The sequence below is a fragment of the Cyanistes caeruleus genome, chromosome 4 (genome assembly GCF_971803275.1).
Source record: "Cyanistes caeruleus chromosome 4, bCyaCae1.hap1.1, whole genome shotgun sequence".
Classification (NCBI taxonomy): Eukaryota; Metazoa; Chordata; class Aves; order Passeriformes; family Paridae; genus Cyanistes; species Cyanistes caeruleus.
In genome coordinates, this window is record NC_141704.1 from 47,004,774 (window position 1) to 47,025,621 (window position 20,848).

The following is a 20,848-nucleotide window of genomic DNA, read 5'->3' on the forward strand; positions in this document are numbered from 1 at the left end:
TTGCAGGAAGAGGTTTTAATGAACTGACAGCTAAAAAAACCTTGGTTTTTTTTAGCACAGTTGCTGTTTTAAGGGACTCTTCTTCAATATCCCAGAATTTCCCAGGCTAATAATTTAAATGATCCTGGCAATTAAAGATAATAGATAAAAGTAGCATGCAAATATAAAGGGACATTTCTTGCTGAGATAATAATGTAGAAATTAAGTAACAACAGAGAAGTCAATATATTCTAGCTTCAGGTCTTAATCAGAGACCTTTTATAATTCACCTGAAGGGATTATTCAAGTTAACAGCACTGTCTTGAAATGAAGTAGAAATTTTGTAGCAAAAGCTAGTTTATTTTAATGCAGATATTTCCCTTTTTATTTTCTTTCATGCAAGTCCAGTCCTTCTAATATGAAACTGATTGGTGCTCTAGAATTGAATATTTAAGTTAGTGCCTAAGTTAAGTTTTTCTGGATCTGTGCATTGGATATTTTCTTTGCCTTACCTTGACAATTTTTTACCCAATCTGAGCTAATTGCCAATTTGCTAGAATAGGATCTATAGCATTCAAGTATGGGTAGCATCCTAGGCACCAAGCTAGACTCTTTACCATTTACTGACTCAATGTGCTTTAGATAAAATGCAGGTGTTTCTGAAAGAAATCAGTATTTCCTTTGCCAAGTGTGCCAGTTGGCCCTGTGGAGGTTTCTTCCTGCAGGGCTGGAGATGACAATTAGTTCCCCCAGCCACAAGGGTGGCCAACCTTACATCCTGTAGTTCCCATGGAGACTTCTGACTGCCAGGCTGTTTCTGCAGAGTGGAAACATCGACCAAATCTACTTTTTCACTGTCTTCTTGTTTTTCTGTATGTGGCCAAATGTGAAATGCCAAGTGGAAAATGTCAGTTAGTAGCAATTGATTTTTTTTTCTGTTTTTTTTGGATCTTCATTTCAATGGGAAGTCAAAATTTATAGCTTTGCTTCATTGATGTTTCTTAGAGAGATGAAAGCATTGAGTATTTCTGCAGCCCTATAGTCAGCAAGGGCTGAAAAAGAAATTATGACCTCCAAAATGTACGTCTCTTCCACCTGAGCAGGAAGGGTAACTGCTGTCATGGTATCAATAACAGCAGGCATCCATTATTTGGTGGCAGAAAGCAAACTGGGAGGATGTGGCAAACAATTTGTCATTTGTTACTTGTAATGTGTCAGAAAAGAGGGCAGCTCATAGGCCTGCTGAGCTCTGTTTTGCAGAACTTAAACATCCTGCCTTTATTGCAGGTCATTATTCACCATGACCATTAGAAAAAGAGAAAGATTCACTGGAAAACCTAGAGGGTGGGTTTGTGAGAACAGACGTGAGAGAGCATGTGCTTTGAATTTCATTTCATTACTTGCTCTGTTTCTCCCACTGATAGCTGAATTTCTGTGATAAATGGCAGAATTTTGTGTAATTAATGCTGTGTATGGTTTGTGAATCAGTTTGTAATGTACTTAAATGTCCTTTTAGATGAAAGGTACTCACCGTTATCTCTGTGAATCACAGGCTTCTGTCACTGTGAGGCGAAAACTTTTTGCCACAAATCACTTTCCTCCTACGCCTTGCAGTTTTAGAAAAACAAGGCATCTCAGGAGTTCTATTTAATTCTTATATGATAAAATCAGATCTTTATATCATTAAATCTCTCACTCTCAATCATTTTCCATGTTTTTCTTTTCCTCACCCTGCATCTGTCATGTTAATTTAAATGGTGGAAGGTCTGTACCACTGCTAAAAAAAGAATGTCTCAACTCTTCTCCCTGTTCAATTCATATTTCATGATTTGATCAACTAATTTCTGAAGACTGTCTCCCTCAAACCTTGTGTTTTTTCCACCAAGATACTGACAAAAGAAAAAACCCCATTTGTTATCGGGATTAATTTGTTAGTATATGTTTCATGTACCTCATAGAGAGATACAGCTGAGCAGTAGGAATTAAGTGATAATAAGTCCATAGCAAAAACGATGGAGTGCTGCTATCAAACACCAGCTAACAAAAAAAAAAATTTGTCATTACTTCAGCTTATGTAGAGTAAGATAGCACACTTCTTATCTAGTCATTTTTATGATTTTTGCAAAGATGTTGATATAGTTTGGAATAATTTTTTATGCATTTAAAGCATGAATGATTTCCCACAGTAATCAAGGCAGCATTACCGTAATAAATTTCTGTTGCCAAGTCTCCATGTATCATGCTAAGCAAAGTACTCTGCAGCCCTCAGCCTGAGTGAATGAAGTAATTTAATGGTCTTGTATTTTATTGTATGTCATTCGAAGTTTATTTATTCAGTACTGAATGGCTGACAAAACTTTTGTCAGGCCCTGATGCTGCAAAGACACTGTGGTGTTGTGGATATAATGCAGTTGTCACCTTTATCTCTCTGAAATAGTTTGCAGTTATGTGAAAGTATGGATGACTGTAGATAAAATTATTGTATCCTTTTCTAAGGACTTTGAACATTCAAAATTTGTGCATGGGTAATTTTCAAATTATCCTAAAGATGCAGAAATGTTGTTTTGAAAGATGTGTCTTATGTCATTAGAGGCTGTGAAGGATGTGAAGGGAGAGGATAGACAACATCAGGTGCTACAGCTCTGTTATCGTCTCCCAGCCAAGATTTTCCACTCCATTGTGCCATTTGTCAACCTCTGCAATGGCTGCTAATTAAATTCTAACAATGTGGTGTTTGACTTACCAGCTGAATGACTGAAGTGACTGTTTTTTTGGATATCATGTTGTCATATGTTTGAATTACTCTATTTTTAAGTTGATTTGGGGTTGGAGGGTTTTTTTGGTTTTCTCTGTGTGAAATGGTCTGGATGCATTTCATATTCAGAAAAATAACAGCTGGTGAGGGGGCAAGGAAGAGTAAGATGAAGCTATCAAAATAAGGGGGTAGTTTTATCATATGTGGAGAATTCTTGTCTTCAAACCACATCCTGTATGACTCTTCATCTTTTGTCTAAAAGTTCTGTGTGCCTAAATGTGTCTTTTCCAGACGGAAAATAAAATGTTTGTGTTCTGCCTCGTAATGATAGTAACTCTGCTACAACAAAGTAGACTTAATCTTACTGTAGTGATTGAATTGGAACAAGCATCAGCCTAAGCAATTGTCTTTAGCATCTTGGGTCTAACTTCAATTTAATATTTCATAAATTATAAAGGGAAAGGACTTGGTCAGAAAGGATCAAGCAGGAAAACTCTGAAACCATGTACTTGCATGGCACCTTTATAGTCCTGCCATAAAGAAAAACTGGGCAGGTGAGAAGGCACTCAGAAAAACTGGCTAAACTTTAAGTCATACTTAGGCTCAGAAACTTATCCAAGTCTTGACAGTTTCTGCAAGAGTGCTTTGATCTCTAGAAAGTTCTATGTGGGGGGAAAAAGTGGGGGTTTTTAATAACTGTAGCTAAGGAGGTAGCCTTCCTGCAGCTTCCATATGCTCTCTTGCTATTCCTAATAAATGAAGCAAGGTTTAGGGTTGAAGCCTGTACTACAGAAGCTGCTGGGGGCGCTGCTACTGAGTTCAGTATCTGCAAACTCACACTTAGATCATTTGTGTACTGCCTCCCTGTCCCGTCACTGGGCAGCGCTGAGAGGAGCCTGGAGCTGTCTTCTCTGCTCCCTCCCATCACAAATTTAAGCACCTGTACCTTCTCTTCTCCAGTCTAAGCAATCTCACATCAAGTTCCAGCAACTGCTTTGGAGCCATTGTCTTCACGGTGGTGAAGTAAAGTTTACTTTGGTGCTTGTGTGAGCAGCAGTGGGTTCCCAATCACAGGTCTCTGTCTATTTGAAGCTTATTGGGAATACCAGTCCCTTTCATTCACCATCATAGTCTTTTCAGTTCAGCAGAAGCCTAAAGCTTTTACCTATATCAAACCTCTGCCACTGCCAAAGGCATCTTCACTTCTTCCCAGGTCTGGCTTATTTCAGGCTCAGCAGAAACCTGGAGCAATTGCTGATTTACAGTCTAGCCTCTGTAGCATTTAAGGACAAGGGCTAACCTGAGAAACCTAGTTTTCCTCATCTTGATGACATAGAAGTCATTATACTACTGTAGGCATAGACCTGGTTCCCAGGCTTCCTATGTTACATAACCATAGGATTGAAAGTAGGGCTTTTGCTGGCATAGATACTCACTTCAGTATTCAGGGTTATATACATGTGGACTATGCCTGACAGCTCTGGACCAAGAACTGTGAAGTGCTCATTAGCTGCAGGCAGGTGGAACAGAATCCAAAGTAAAACGGAGTTTTTTCAACAAAGTTGAAACCCTGAGTAGCTGCTGAACACTTTACCCTCTTCAAGTGTACATCTGTGTAGAGTAGCAAAAGGTACGTGGTGCTCCCAGGGCTGAATTCTCTTCTATGCACACTCTCCATCTTTACACTGTTCTTTAGGAAAGCACATTCTGAGACTTCTGCAGACAAGAACAATTTTTATGAAATCATTATATCCTAGGTCCACTGATACTAGACAGAAGTAGGAATAATTATGTAATGTGAGGAACTATTAAGGTTATCTACCAGAGACACAGCATAAAAAATGTTCTTGTTACATTATTTTTATATTTTGAAATAATTTATCCTTGGCATGTAATTTAGAAAATAGGGTTTAATGGCTGTTGGTAATTGCCTGTATGTTCTGGGATCAGTATGTGTAGTGTTCAAAATTGATGTTACTAATTAAATAACAGAAACAGGAACCAAGAGTTAATTGCAGGCTGTGCAGGTTGCCCCTCAGGTGTTTTGTGTCACTGGGTAGGTCTCAGCTCATTAGTAGAAACAAAGTCAATAAGTGTTTACAGAACTGGAAGCAGCTGGAGAATTACAAAATCATTACATCCTATAGAAGCTGTGTGCATGTGAATGTGCGCAGTCATGGCCACGGTCCTGCTCCTAATCACCAGCACGTGTGAGACATTAATGAATTGAGAAGTGGTAGAAAATGACAGCATGCATGTAATTCTTTCTGTTGATTACCAAGATAAAAGATATAATAACTGGATTTTACCACCTCCCTGATGTGGCTGTACATCATTCAGTCAGTTCAGAGATTAAAGTGGGTTTGTATTCACATAACCCCTCCATGTTTTCCTGGAAGTGTTGGTTCTTTTGTTTTTCAGATATGAGCCCTGACTCTATGAATCACTACTTTTAAAAATATATTTCTTGGAAGGTAAACTACATATGCTGTCCCAAAATTTTTATTATCTTGAGTTTAGTCATATTAAGTACACAATGTTCAGGTGAACTTCACCTGAATCACCCAGTGTGCCTGACCTACCTAATTACCCCCTGATCCCTGATTCCGAGTTATCTCCAAGCTTCTGCATTATCATCACATTTCTGTAGACTTTGTGGGACTCAACAGACCTCTAATAAGCATGTTGACTAGCACAAAATTGCTGCAAGCAGTTTTCTGAAAGAAATCATCTTTTGCAGCGTATTTGCAGGTTTACCATTCTATTTGCTTTTTCAACATCCAATATGATTACTTCTGGAATAGAATATATACATCAAATTACTATCACTCATAATTTCTTATCCCTCAAAAGATAGCTAGAATCTCCTTCTTTCTTTTCTGCACAAGTATGAAAATTTTGCCATCTCAGTGTGTATCCCTGTGGGTATTTAAACAAAAATACCTTACATAAGTCTGCTGGCCCTAGATACCCACTGATAGTTTTTCTTCCTTTAGGCATTGCCAACCATTCATGTAGCCTTCTCTTTTTTATGTAGACTTTACAGTATTTATATGGTTATCTAAAGCAATAAGAATTGCCCTTCTTTGCAGCAGCATTCTTTCTATTATTCTGTTTCCAGTCCTTTCACAAGCTTCACAGTTTTCTGCATGAGGCAGCACTTTGGGTTTTCATGAATGGGGAATGTCCAGATGTCACCACTCTCTGGATTTGAAAGGAGGGCAACAGGCTTCCTGGAGGGCCAGACTGTATTTGTAGCTCACAAAGTATTTCTCTGTTTCTCCTAAAGGTTTGGGTTTTTTTCTTTCATTGTGGCCATACTCAGCAGATCCTTTTACGAGGTAGAGCTGTCAGGAAACTGTCAGAAAGGCAGACTGCCTTTTCCAGATCTGCAGAATATGTAAGACAAGAGCCTTAGGCTGAGGTAGCACTGCCACTGCCATGGTCACTCTTGTCAGAATTCCAAGCAGCCTGCAAATGGGTTTGCACTGCAGATAGATGTGCAGCCCCAGATAAAGGTCATATTTATTATAAGGCTCTTTAGGAAATACTGATTTACAAGCTTTTTATGCAAGCAAACTCATTTCCAAAAAAAATACCCAGATTGAAGGCACTACAGAAGTACAAATATCACTATGGGTAAGAATTGATGCCTTTCATCAAGCTTATCTAATGGAATTTGAATGTTTGAGTGTAAAATTCCCATGGGAGATGGAAAATAATGATAACATTAAGTTATTTCTGGTTTTTCCAAGTTTCTAAAGCAGTCTGCTACTGCATCTTAGTAACAGCTCTCATCACATACCTTTGTTTCATCTTTGAATCAAGAATGGCATTGCAGCTTCTGTTTGCTACCAGATGTAATACTTCTTCAGTCTAAAGTAAACCAGTATATCCTCTTAACAACAATTAAAGCTCTACATGTGTTCAAATGCACTTGAAGTTTAAATACACAGGTATGCATAGGTATCTTAAGGATATGACCTTAGAAAATCTCATATATCCAAAGACTCATCTTCCTTAAGGACATAAACTGTCAACTAGCAGTTTCTTTCTTGCATGAAAGATTTGTGGAAAATATCTTTAAATAACAGAAATTGTCGTTTGGCCTATGTAGCTGTCAATTCTACTTTCTTTTACTAAACCATCTTAAAAATATTAAAATTAAAAGGTTTGAGTCACTGAATGAAGATTTGGAATCTTTATTTAATAATAAATGGCAGAATGGCTATTCAAGTTAAAGGTTAAATGTATTTGGACTCCTACAGAATGGAAAGGTATTATTATTTATTCATTGAATTTTGAAAAATATTTTTGAAATTGTATTTTTTCTCTTTTGTGAGCTGCTGTATGATCTATATAATCTCTATATGAATTGCTAGTGAAGAAGACAGAAGAAACAGAATACAGAATGTAAATGAAATTTTGAAACTTAAACAGGTGCAAAGTTAGAGCTTAGAATCTCTAATTACAGTCTAATTTTAAGACTCATGAATCATGTTTTCAAAATTATATTAGGTAAAAAAAGACACCATTCTGCTGACATGATCAAGTTCCCATCTCATTCAGGTTATGCAAATAATTTAAATGCTTGTCTTGTGTTTTGTATATCAGCTATGTAATATATTATGATGTTAATTAACTGTAAAAGTAGTTCTTAATAAAACAGAATCTTTATACAATACATGCAACAGACAGAAAAGAACACACATTAAGTAAGTACAAAATAACAGCTTTGGGGTCCCCAGCACAGGAAGGACACCAACTTGTTGGAGTGAGTCTAGCAGAGAGCCACAGATTGATTAGAGGGATGGAGTACCTTTCCTGTGAGGGGAGGCTGAGAGAACTGGGATTGTTCAGCCTGAAAAAAAGAAGCTTTCAGGGTGACCTTCCAGTACCTGAAGGGAGCCCACAAAGAGGCCATGTAGTGACAGGATAAGGGGAAATGGCTTCAAGCTAAAAGAGAGTAGCTGTAAATTAGATAACAAAATAAAAACTCTTCTCTGTGAGGCACAGGAACAGATTGCCCGGTGAAACTGTGGATGCCCCCTGCTTGGAAATGTTCAAGGAGAGGTTGGATGAGAGTCTGAGCAGCCTGGTCTAGGGTAAAGTACCCCTGCATATGTCAGGGGGTTGATTCTGTGTTAATTGATTCTGTGATCCCTTCCAACTCAAGCCATTCTATGATTCCATTACGTGATGAACTCAGGAGGTAGTACATAAAAAGAACTTAGATTTAGTGGTCTTTGTAAATGATACATAGGAAATCTACTGTTTCTGTACTTTAAAATCTATGTCTAGCTTAAAAATTTTAACCCTTGTTAGGGTTAGAACACTAATATTTTTTAGCATAAAATATAAAGAATATCTCCAAAAACCCAGGAAAAGAGGTAGTGATAGATGTTGGCCAGAATTCTGTGTTGGGTGTCCAAATCTTTTTACTTACAGCATTGACTTTACATACTTTTTCATGTTTCTAAGATAAGCAGCACTTGGCCTTCATGTACTTTTGGTTATTCAGAACCTAATGAATATTCCTAGTCCCCTGTTAGAAGAACCATGAAAAGAACTACATGTCCACATGAAAAGAATTACAAGTGTAAACTGTGAATTACTATTTTTTGCTAAAGTTTTCCTTCTCCTTTCATTCTTGCTCTCTCTGTCACCCAGCTTGACATAAACCTTCACAGTGTTGTTGAAATTGTTTAGAAAGAATAGAAGCAGCTCTGCCTTTAACAGATGAGACACCTGGACCATGTTGTACCAGCCTGACAAAAAAGACCCAACCCAAGAAATATGATGTATGTAGTAGTAAAGAAAGAAATAAAATCACTATATGGATGACCAAGAGGTGATTCTACAAATAAGAACAATTCTGTCTATTAGAAACCCATGTTTGGGTTAGGTCACTGTAGCAGGTGTCCAAAATACCTCTGGAGAAATACATTCCAAGGAATTCAGCAGGATCTGCATCAGTCCTCATGGGGCTAAGTGAGCTCTTGCTGAACACAGGTCCTACTCTTTCCTCTTTCCCCTTCACATATTTAATCAGGCAATTTCTGGAAGTTATTTTGGGAATTTTATATTTAATGGGGAAAAGATTGTAAAAATGAGAAGCTGAAATAGCCATTTAGTTAATCTTTTGTTTCTTTGTTAATCTCAGCATAGAGTTATTGCTTTGATGGTCCATTATTTTTGTTTAACATTGTTTTGGATAGTGAAAAGAACATTTTTCCACTACTACAGACACAATATAATGATGAGTCTGGTAAGGCAGGTTTTTTGGTTTTAATTCTAACTCAAAGAAAAAGTGAAAGAGGAATTAGTTGGCAGGCTGAGGATGAGCCCTGCCAGCCCTAATGACATTGGCAATCAGGTACCGCATTTGCAGTAATCTTAACACATTTTTCATGGAGGTAACATGACACCCTGCTGCTCTGTAGTGTAATGATGGTTTCTGGATTTAGGGCAATTTTCTGTATGCAAAGCCATGATAGCAAAATTATGGTAGAGATGGAGTTGGGCCTCTTGCTGTATGTACACCTCTGGTACTCTGTCTTGCCATCCTGTTGGGATTGCACCCTCATATTGAGTTGTATGATAAGGCCTCTGCTGTGCAGGGCTGGCAAGAGAGGGGATGAATGGATATAACATATACATTTAGACTCCTGCACAACACTGTGATATCTCTGTCTTTTGGAGGAGTAAAAGATGGGACATGAAAGCTGTCCAAAATACATGATTTGCCAGCATGGTGTGAAGAGAAGATAAAACACAGCAGGGAAGTGGGAAGTGAGGATAGTGCAGGAAATAAAGCTCTTTAAAGCTCTCCAGTAAATTCACATCTACATCTTTGAAAATACAGTGCATGTTTAATCCAACATGGATTGGATCCATTAAGTTTGCTCCTATTTGCTGACCAGAGGCTGTGCAGGCCTGGCACATCTGTGTTCTGCTGTGTACAGCCAGCGTCTCTCTAGAAGTCATGAGTTTCAGTGGGGTAATGTCAGTGGATTTTCTTCCCAGGAACCTTTGCTGATTAGGACCATTTGCAAAAATGATTTCTGTCTTATCATAGCAAACAGGAACAGAACCTTTAAAGGACAGATCATTTTTTCAAAACAAGCTAAAGGTTAGTTAGCCATTATGTATAAAAAATAGACAACAATAACCATAGTCTCCAATGAAATGCCCATCTTTCTCTGCATGATACTGTGGATAAAAAGTGTAACATGATTATGCAAATTTAAGTAATGCTCTTCCACTTTCCCTGAGGCTTTGCAGCTTTTTGTTTAATTTTGTTTTTCCAGTTAACTTCTGGACTTCTTGAAGTAATATAACTCCACTGGTAGGTTAGGCCATAAATTTTATCTGTATACCAACTGAGACCAAGGTTGGTATTCTGTCTGTATCCCAAGCCATACAGCCTTTTATTAACAAGCATGGATGCAATTGTTATCTCTTTCTTTGGACATAAGTTAGATATCCTGTTTGTTGTTTTTTTTAATGAGGTATGGAAGTCCTCTTGCCATAATTTGCAGGACTTTCAAGTATAAAACAGATATTGCTCTGGATCGGAGCCATACAGTCAGTATCTGAGAAGTTGAGTGTTTCTTCACAGTCATCTCTTCCTGCCCACACAGAACAGCAGGCACAGAACCACTGGGAATCTCCTGGGTTTCCAGAGTGCAGGAAGGAGGTAGGAAGTGTGCATAAAGGTACACTTGTGGCATTCACATAGAGGAGCAGAACCTCTCAAACACAAATAGCACTGGTTGTGGTCACTGGTTGGGGGAATCGGGGATTGCTTCTTGTATGTTTAATAAATATTAGAAAGAAAGAATGAAAGGAAAAGGGAAAGGGAAGCTCAAAATCTGTAACTGCTATTTCTCACTAAAAGAATTACGAATTACTTTGCTTTTGTGTAAGTGTGAGAATGAGAGGACTATATGCAAATACTTTTCAATATTTTCTTTTAAAGGTGATCAATTCTAGGAATAAAAGGGGAAAAATGCGTTTTTCTCATTCTCAACAGCTAAGTTTGGCTTTGACAAATGTGTTGCCTGTTTAAAAAAATTGAACACAAAATGGTCTTCTGATCTGAATATAAAGGACAGAGATTAAAGATCCATGAATTAGGCCCTGTCTCCCTGTCGTTTTAGAATTATTCACATCATTTAGAATATCACATCATTAGTACTAGACAGAAGAGGAAAATCCAGTCTGCTCAGCTGAAAAGGGAATTTTTGCCTAAAAATTTCTGAAATACATTCAGTATTAGGATTTTCAGAAGGTCAAAGTTCCCGAGACAGTTGCCAAAATAATGAGATTGTCTTTTCATCTGCTTTTTTGTTTCTGAACTTAAAGGGATAGTTTTGCTAAAACTTGGAACAAAGTGACCTATTCAGTCTTATGATTCCATCAGTCATGTGATTCCATAACAGAATAAAACCCAAAGTAATTCAGGTTTTATCTAACAAAAAAAAATTGCAGGCCCCCAAAGGTTTTGCTTCATTTTGCTTGACTTTCTTTAAAGTGCAAAATGGTAAAAGGAACATAATTATGTAATTACAACATAATTACAACATAATTACGGAATTACAAGGTTGTCTTGTATTGTCTGTCCTTGGTTCATGTTGCTTTGGAGGGCTAAAGTAGGATGGGTAAAATCAGTAATACAAGTTTTATTTTTATTTGATTTGTGATTATGGTGATAATAATGTCTATAAACAGATTTCTTTGGGCTAAAAGACTGGAAGCAGATAAGGATCCAAATCTTACAGATTAATTGCATCATGCTAAAAAGCCCTTGTTATTGAACATTTGTTTTCTGAAAATGGGATTCTGATCTCTCAAGAGTTGAAGGCTAAGAAGCACTTCTTACCTTCAAAGTTTTGTCTGTGTTGGACCATTAATCCAGATTGCCCTGGGACATGAGCCTTATTCAGGAATCTCACAAAAACAGCCATTTATGTAAATACCTCAATTCCACTTGAGTCAAATGTATTATTTTTTTTTTCTCTAGATGTATTTCAAATTTTCTTCTTCCTGTGCCCAAGAGCTGCAGAGAACTATGATTATGAGAAAAAATGGAAAGCATTTGCTTCTTTTTATAACATTTCCATTATGTCTGAATTCAGGTAGATTTTGTTCATCTGAAACTAGCAATAAATATTGTCTCTGAAAATAAATGCATGAGGAAGTTAGGACATCAGCAGTCCTGAAACTTTACTTTGATTTTCAAAACAGAGAGAAAGATTAGAAGAAGAGTAGGTCAGTGGGAGTATTTTGGCCATATCAGTTCCTGAAAGATGTGAAAGTTGCTGTTTATCTCATGTTTCTACTTTTGCTCTTCATTAGTTTGTAAGCTTATATATATGTTTATATCCATGCCTGCTACAAACAAAATTTAAAATTCTGAAGATAAAAAGAAAAGGGTGGTTTTGGGGGATGGGGTTTTCTGTCTGCCAATTTTTTTTCCAGAAGGCATTTTGATTGTCTTTGGTATTAAGGACCGTTATATAAAGTTATAATGGAAATTCAAACTTAAGTAACTAAAATAATTTAGAAAAAAATTAGCTGAAATGATGGTTTTACAAAAAGAGCAAGCAGAAACAACACTGGCTTTCTGGCACTTAGAACTTTACACTAGTTCTACCTAGAGATATAATAATTGGACAAAATTAATAGCTGAAATGAGGGTTTTGCAAAAAGAGCAGAAGAAATAATACTGGGTTTCTGGCATTTAGAACTCTATGCTGGCTTTACCTAGAAGTTTAATAATTGGACAGAAAAAAAACCAAACATATTCTAAAGTGCTATGCTGAACAGGCTCAAAAGGATCTGTTTGCTCTGAGGATTACAGCTGGCTTTGAGATGATGAAATAGGATGTGACTGGTACAGTCATGCTGTGCATAAAAGTTGTACTGGACATAATAGCACCATGAATTTCTTTTGCAATGCAGGGAATAATTTTTTTGCCCATATTGAATAAGGACAGATAGAACAATTTTATGGAGCTCATTATACATGCCTCTCAAAGAACAAAAAGGTTGAAATAGTGTTCAGGTGAGCTCTCCCAGCTCTCTTTGTGTTTCTAAATCTCTGCATTGTCTTGAACTCTTCCTTCATGTCCTTTGCAACTGTCTGCCATAAGGGAGGAGGGCAGGGAGATGTGGATGGATGCAGGAAAAAGCCTAGAAAATGATCAGAGCTTTGAAATGAACTTCAACTGTTATTTTAAGAAAACTGAAATACTTTGTGATTAAGAAAAATCCCAGTCCTTGAAGAAATGCAGCTCCTAATTAAAAAACAGACAGGAAGTAACTTTGGGGGGCAACATTAAAATTGTCTGTGAAAGCTGAAAAGTTGTATTCTTCATATTTGACCTCCTTACTAAAATATGAAATACCCTGTGAAGAGTCAAATTCTATTATACCCATTTATAGGCATAGAACTGAAGCAGTATAACTGAAGCAGACTTGCTAAGGCCAGAGGCATAGCAACATTTCAGCCTCTCATCCATACTAGTAATCAATTGGCAGTAATTGCAAGTGCTTCCAGTTTAATGTTTTTTAAAATAGTTGTCAGATTTTTAAAAATAGCCATGAAGAACAAGAGAGCTACTGCAGCCTCCTGCTCCTCTCCTTTCCCCTTCCTAAGGGCTTCCACAGTACAGAGACCTGCTGGCATTGGTATTATTTAATGGTAAGGCTGCATCAAACTTGTGTCCCATGGACAATAGATAACTCTTCCTTCTCTCCTACAGCCCCTTAGCAATGACAAGCCTGCATCCCATGGGCATGTAGGATATGGGATTCTGCAGTGTTCTTACTCAGGAGAGGTCCTATTAACTTTGGGGACTGTGGGATGGTAGTTTCTCAAAATCCAGTGTATTCGGTGTTTGGAACCTGCACATACTTTTTTTTTTTCTTTCTCCCAAATATGTAATTAATGATTGGTGCATTAATGACATTACAGGAAAGAGGTAAAGGGAACTGAGTACAATGAGCATTGTGAGGACTGTAACACATGGTTTCATACTGTCACCCTACTAACTGCCTCACATTGTGGTACAGGAATGACCCATACAACTCAAAAGCCAGGAGAATGAAATAATATACCATCTGAGGTTTCCTTTGGAATAAAGAATTCTTTGTCTTCTCATTAGATGTGATCAGTAAATCCACATTATCTTGTGGCACCACACTGAAAAAGCTGGCTCTTGTCTTTTCTCAGAGACTTGCAAACCCAGAGGTTAATGCAGAACATAGGTCTGATAGAAATCAAAGTGCACCTCTTGAAGACAGGCATTAACAAACCTTATCCTTAGTAGGCTGAATTTCATTCTCATACAATTCAATCATCAGTGAAGGTCATAAAGCCTTCCTATAGCTAACTGACTCACTGCCCAAGTGCAAGTAAGCTCAGTGAGGGAATTGAGGGAATCATGGCCAAGAGCCAGACCTCACAGATCACAGATGGAATGTTTCTCACTCTTGTGTCGATGCTTCCTACAGAATTGATCAAATCAGCCCCAAATAAGCTGTTTTCATTTGAGAAATTAGTTCTTCTCCCTGGAAAAAGAAATGTAAATCTGTCACACAGCTGAAGAAAACAGTTGAGTCATATCACGCCTTCAGGGCAGTTTTGCCAGTCTGAGCAGTGGGTGCTAGTGAAGTGCCCTGGCATCACCTCAACAGCTGGTATGGTGTCTTCAACCTCAGTGATGCAGCGGTCTCTAGGATAATCTTCAGCTGGTACCAACCTGTGCCAACAGGACTTGAATGAGACCCAGTTTCTAGCCCAGGATGATGGGCAGCACTCAAACCTTGCAACAGCAGACTGAGAAGGTTCTTCTGTTACACTAGGCTTCATCTCAGTTTCTGATAGTTAGAGGTATGATAGTCAAGTGTATGACAAGGCTTGTAGTACGTCTTCTGCACAGTTTCCAGGAACATCAGTGACTTTCAACGTCCATATAAGCATTCAGCCCTGTTCCCTCCTCATATCCAGTCTTTGGCCTCTGCAACTTCCTGTGGTGTAAAAGTCCGTGGATTAATCGCAGTGTGGGAAATACTGCTTTGATTTATAAATTTTCACTTTCTCATATTTTAATGAACATTCACTTGAAAATCACTTTGAGGGGAGGCCATACAGCTATCTGGACTAATTGGATTAACCCTTTATTTCTCATCAGTGTTACTTCTGTCTTTGATTTATTTCAGCGAGCTCATAACATCGATAAATAATTAAATTTATATGCTTTCATGAAAAATTGATCAAGAGCCAAAATTGCTATTTAATACTATATGAGAATTGCATAATTCGAGGAAATATTATGCTTACTTTAAACAAAGATTTTTTTCATAAGGGATGTGGGTTGGATTTTTTTCCTAGTAAAAATGTGAGTGAAATTCTACATTATCACATTTTGAAAAGCAAATACAAATATACTAAACTTCCCTGGACTAATCAAGACTGAAGCAATCAAAGTAACCTATTCCTATCACTTTTTCCTAATATTTATACAGAACCAACTTAAAGCTCTATTTTTTCATCACCCAAATGCTATTTGGACAAGCACTTGTAATTGATTTTATACTCATGAGAATTTTATCTTAGTTTACAGACATAATTCAAAGTTTAATGTGGACCTCATAAAAGGGCAGGTCTTTCCTATTGGAGAAAATCATTTGGTAGTGGGAGAGATAAATGGGAGAGGAGTGAATGCACCTCATACCAGTTTGGCTTAGGGCAAAGTCCCTTTGGAGTGGCACTTGGCAAAATGCAGTTGTATTTGCATAATGCTGGCTAGGGATATACTGCCTCCCACGGGATTCATGGACTACATGAGACACTAAAGTTGCTGTGACACATGACTCACATAATTTTAGAAAGCCATAATCTTCTGTGGATGTGTATCAGGCACCTGAGCCAGCCAAAGGGGCTCACCTGATGCCCAGAGCAGCTGCAATCTCAAATATTGAACAGCGACAGGAAGGAAAAATCTAATGTGTTTACAGAGAGGACAAGAAAGCAAATGCAGGTATTTTCACAATTTTTTGCCATATTTATTGTAGTCCTGCACCAAACTGTACAAATAAATTTGCAACACTTTCAATTTCCCTCCTGATAAATACATCCTTATTTTGGTTGTACAGCTGGGGCTGTCTGATGAGGGTGATAGGATGAAGCACTGTGACACTAATGAATTGTAGACACTCACTGTGCAGGAAGCAGATTGGCATGCTCAGATAGAGGAACCCACAGCTTGGCCATAGTGCAATATTTGGTTTAGTGCAGAAAACCCTCCCAGTTTATAGCATTTTTTATTTAAAATTTTTTATTTAAGATTTTTTAAAAACATGTATTAATAACTGGAGCACAAGTAGGCAATGAAACTCTTTTCTGAGCTTTCTCACTTGTTTGGCTTAACTAAATAAGTATTTATTTTTATTTTTGTTTTAGAACAAAATACAACTCATTACCCGGTGACCCTTAAGTATGTAAAACTCCTAGCATGTATAATTTGTTGATTTAGTTTTAATCTTTTTACATTACATAAAAGTGTTGTTAAGATGTATACTTTCACCGTTAATCTTCTTTATCCTTGATTACTTTTGTTCTGCATAATCAGTTTAGCTGGAGGTTTGAGAAAACATCTGTGGTGCTATGATCAGAACCGATTTTTGGGGGGAAGCAACAATGCACAGAAGTGGAATCATATATTTGAAGCTCATTGCAGAAAGGATATAATTGATGATAAGGAAAATATAAGAAAGATATGCTTCTCTTAACTTTTCTTGAGAAGCAGAACTTGACCTGGAAAATTATGCTTGTGTAATATCCTAAAAATATTATTTTAGACTCTGTTACACATTCTCTCTCATGTTAGAGATTTTTTTGTCCCTTTAACATGAAGATCTTCATTAAAAAGCCCCTGTAGGATGGCAGCTGTGAATGAAGTTTCCCTTTCTGGAACTCTGTCTTCCCAAGTTTTCCACTACAAGCAGAAAACTCCTTCACTTCAAGCTACCTCTTTTACTTGGATCAGAGAAACCTGGAAACCGTCGCCACAGTTGCAATCTCCAGGTCGGTAATTGCTCAGGAAAATGAGCTGTCCAGGGTGTTCGCCTCTGGGCTCAACAAGTCGCTATTGCCAACACAGGCAGCTGATTCAAAATTATAACCTCTTGGGGAGGTGGTTGCAAGCCATGATAAATACTGCAGATGAGCAAAGGTAAAGGATTAGTGCTGTCTTACTGGGATGTTTCAGCCCTTTCTTTCCCAAAGCAAAAGGAGCAGCTAAGGAACACAGTAAGACATAACTTGTGTATCTTTGTTAACACTTTATTTTTTTAGATGGATTGTTTTACAGAGATTAATTTCACCTTTTTTTTTGCAGGTGGTATTAAAACGCATGGATTTCATTTCTGTAATTACAACCTGTTAATGGTTGGTCAGGTTTCCATTGTAGGAGTGATTCTCTTAATAATGATACTTCATATTGTTTGTCTAAGTACAGGTATTATTGCATTTGTATTCTTCCATTCATCTCTTACCTTTGTAGACTATAGTCAAGACAGTATCTAGGCAGTATTAAATATTAAAATATTTACATTTTAATAATATTTGGAAAATTTTCTGATGGTAACACTTATTTTTCCTTTCTCTTTTCTATATTCTTTATTTTCTTTTTTTTTCTTTTTTTTTTTTTTTTCTGACTAACTTTTCTCAACAAAAATTGTTACACTTAAGAATTTGCAGAAAGGCAATTTTATAGCAGACCCTCAGGTCAGACTTACATTTCAGTCACCCTCAGGAGGCATATGCCAGAGTGATACAATATATGACTATAGATATAGATTATATAGATATATAGATAGATATAGACATAATGCACCCCAGTGTTGCCTTCATCCCAGACCAGTCTGATAATGTTGTTGTTGTTATTAATGTTGTTGTTATTGAAGAGACACGTTGCCTGTGCTGAATAGATATAAATTAGCTGTGTCTTGTCAGAAGGAGCTTGGGAAAACTTGCTTTGTTCCTGTCATTTACCGTAAGCATCCAGAGTTGTCCACTGTATAATGAATTGATACATCTCCAATCTAGTCCACTTCTGCTTTATGCTTTTATGAATGCAATACCAAAAAAAAGGATAATAGAGAGCACAGAGCACATTTGTGATGTTCTCCTCACTCTAAAGTAGGTGCTCTTGGGATTCCACCAAGCATTTATATAAATTACCTTTCACTGAGTGAGTTAGAAATTCCATTCCTAGAGGGACAGATTCTGGATTGCTTACTTTCCTTTTGACAAGAAGACTCAAATGCACTCCCCTGTGCTGTCTGAAGTACAAAAAGGTGATCTGTAATAATCTCACTTAATTTTTGCTATAATTGCCAAGGAACTAAGGTTTACACTGATGGCAGAAAAGGAGAAGCAGATCCTTTCAGTGGACAACAAAGAAGGTTCTCATAATCAGTGTGAGATGCTTCTTCCTCATTTCTTGAGGTTTTTGGGGTGAAAAGTTACCAAAAAAATTAAATCTTTATAGCTTCAAAAGATGCATCCTGAGATAAGGCTTAAGGCAAATTTTCTTCCCATCCACTTAGGTGGTTTTCTAAAAGGGTCCTGTAATCTCTGTGTGCATTTCCAGATGAGATTTTTAAGCAGGCTCTGACAGAGAGCTGGGGTCTTCAGGCTTCCTCCAGGAGCACAAAGGATAGTGTAGCTGTTACAGAGACACACACACATGCACACTTCAGCCTTGGATGAATATTTGTTAAAGGACACAGTGGATCTAATTAAGACCTGGTAGGCAGAAATGTGACTCTCCTGAAGATAGTGGAGTTTCACCACATTTTACTGTCCCTGAATATGATGAACCAAAATCCCAGCATACTAAATGTATGAGAATTTATTGCCTCCTTATAGGCTCTTTAAGATCTTTTACTCCTCTGAAGCTAGGTATTTTGCTGGCTGTTTAATTTCCGTGTCTTTATCAGCAAGGTCTTAATACACTATTTAACAATACCTCTATTAATGTGTTATGATACCTGGCTCAAGTATGTTTAAATGAATGTATTTTGATTTTATGCCTGCTAATTTTGCTCAGTAACAGCAGTTATTATTATCCCCATAACTCAGGGTCACCAGCTTGGGCACTCTTCATGCCATCCTAATGGTCTCTCAGGACCACATGACAGTCTTTCTATGTCAGCAGCAGCTCCCTTTCTCATTCAGTCAAGACCTTCAGACCAGGCTGTCTCAGCGTAGTGACAACTTCAAAGCTCCAAACCAATTCTTGTCAGGTGTTCCATGAGTCAGTCTGGGGTACAGAAGAAGTACTCACATCTGTTAGACCTCCACATGCCCCCTCTCAAGGCATCACTATTATCACTATTTCAGTGATAAAGTTGGAGCAGTTTTAGAACCACTGAGGATGTCTATCTAATTCATGAAAAAGCAAAGAGAAGATTCCGCATTTTGAAAATGCCGGGGTGGAAGGGGTAATTTAAGTGGAAGAATCTTACAATACTTCCAATTGTGTGGTAAGAATAGATCTCATGCATGCAGGCCTGACAATCCCAGTAGTGTAAAAAAAAAATGAGGAAAAGGGAGGAAGAGAAAGAAAAACACTGAGTACTGACAGAAAAATCAAATTGATAGTGGTAAAGAAAAGCAAATATTTTATGGTTTTACATTATAGCTTATAAATACTGGTAAAGAACAACAGTCAAAATGTGTGATGTTGTTTTTCTTTGACATAAATGTTTCCTTTCTTTCTGAATCATAACTTCCTAGTGTGATATCTGACCCATGGATATTTAATTCTCTTTATGCAGCACTGATTAGGAAGGAAGAATACCTGCTTGGTTCCTCAGAGCAGCAAGCTGGCACATGGCTCTGAATAGGAAATTTAATAAAAATCTTTTTTATCTCAAGTCAACTGGCTTCAGCAGAACTTAGTAACCTCCTAAGTCAGAAATCACCAGAAGCATTAGAATCCTGTGGTCATCTGGCATAGCCATCTTTCCTCTCCTCTCCACTACATATTTTGTGCAGAAGGGATATGAAAACAAAGAAGCAGGCCCCGAAGTACCACAAGGAAGTCCTTTCTACCAGGCATCATGTGAATACCCAATATCTAGGTCTTCTTGGACACAGAATATTTGAGCCTAAATTATTTCTTGGGTAAAATTTCATTGACTTCACAAAAAGGATCTGAACTTGAGGAGCTTATAAATTTTACTATAATTCTAACACAGGGAAAGAAAATGCTTCAGTGCTATAGTTTCTCTTCCTGTGACTTGTATGAGGGAGCTTTAGGAAATTCAGACATGGGGAATATATGCAGAATGTTTAATTTCTGATCTCAGAAACTGTTAATCAAAATTAAAATTGTATGATTTCACTATGTCTGACTCATTCTTCACCTTCAGGGACATATGCTAAGAAAATATTCCAAAAGAATCTTCATTGTGCAAACTTGACATCTCGTTCTTCAAGGATGCATTGATGTTTAATGCTTGACTTTCATTTCTAAGCTAGTAATTGTGTTGTCTTTAACACTGTGACTTGTCAAAGGAATTAAGGCAAAACCATCTGGAACCCATTCTGAGTGTACTTGGATAAAGGTGGTACTTTGCTAATGAATACCACTTAAGGTACTTAAATGTACCTTTGTACTTATTATATATTGTGATGCACATAGATTACACAGATTATTGTTACAGGAAAAAAACCCAGCAACAATTAGTGAAAAGCCCCAGAGATGATTCATCTTGAGAACTTAATGTCTTGGGCAAGGAGTTCATTTGAACTGATTTGTTTTTCAGACACTACAAATGGATGTAAACAAGCTGAATATCACACTGCTTCGGCTATTTCGCCAAGGAGTGGCAGCAGCACTGGGACTGTTACCTCAGCAAGTTCATATCAACAGACTCATTGTAAGTACCAAAATACTGTGGGTATTAAAGTGTACCTGTTAATTTAAATTCGCTTAAATTTATTTAAATTATTTATCTGTTACTATGGAAGAGCGCAATTAAATAGGACAGAAAAATACTTATTATTCCATTTCTTCAACTGCACTACAGAAA

The 20,848-nt window shown here is 37.4% G+C and overlaps 1 protein-coding gene across 2 annotated transcripts in view; it reads left to right on the plus strand.

Moving 5' to 3' along the window:
• PTPRR (protein tyrosine phosphatase receptor type R) overlaps positions 1-20,848 on the plus strand; it is a 138,096-nt gene that overhangs the window by 48,422 nt on the left and 68,826 nt on the right. For both annotated transcript variants that reach the window (XM_086884415.1, XM_086884416.1), the window contains exon 3: positions 20,582-20,695. In XM_086884415.1, coding sequence (XP_086740541.1) covers positions 20,582-20,695 — 114 coding nt within the window. The remainder of the gene's footprint in view (positions 1-20,581; positions 20,696-20,848) is intronic.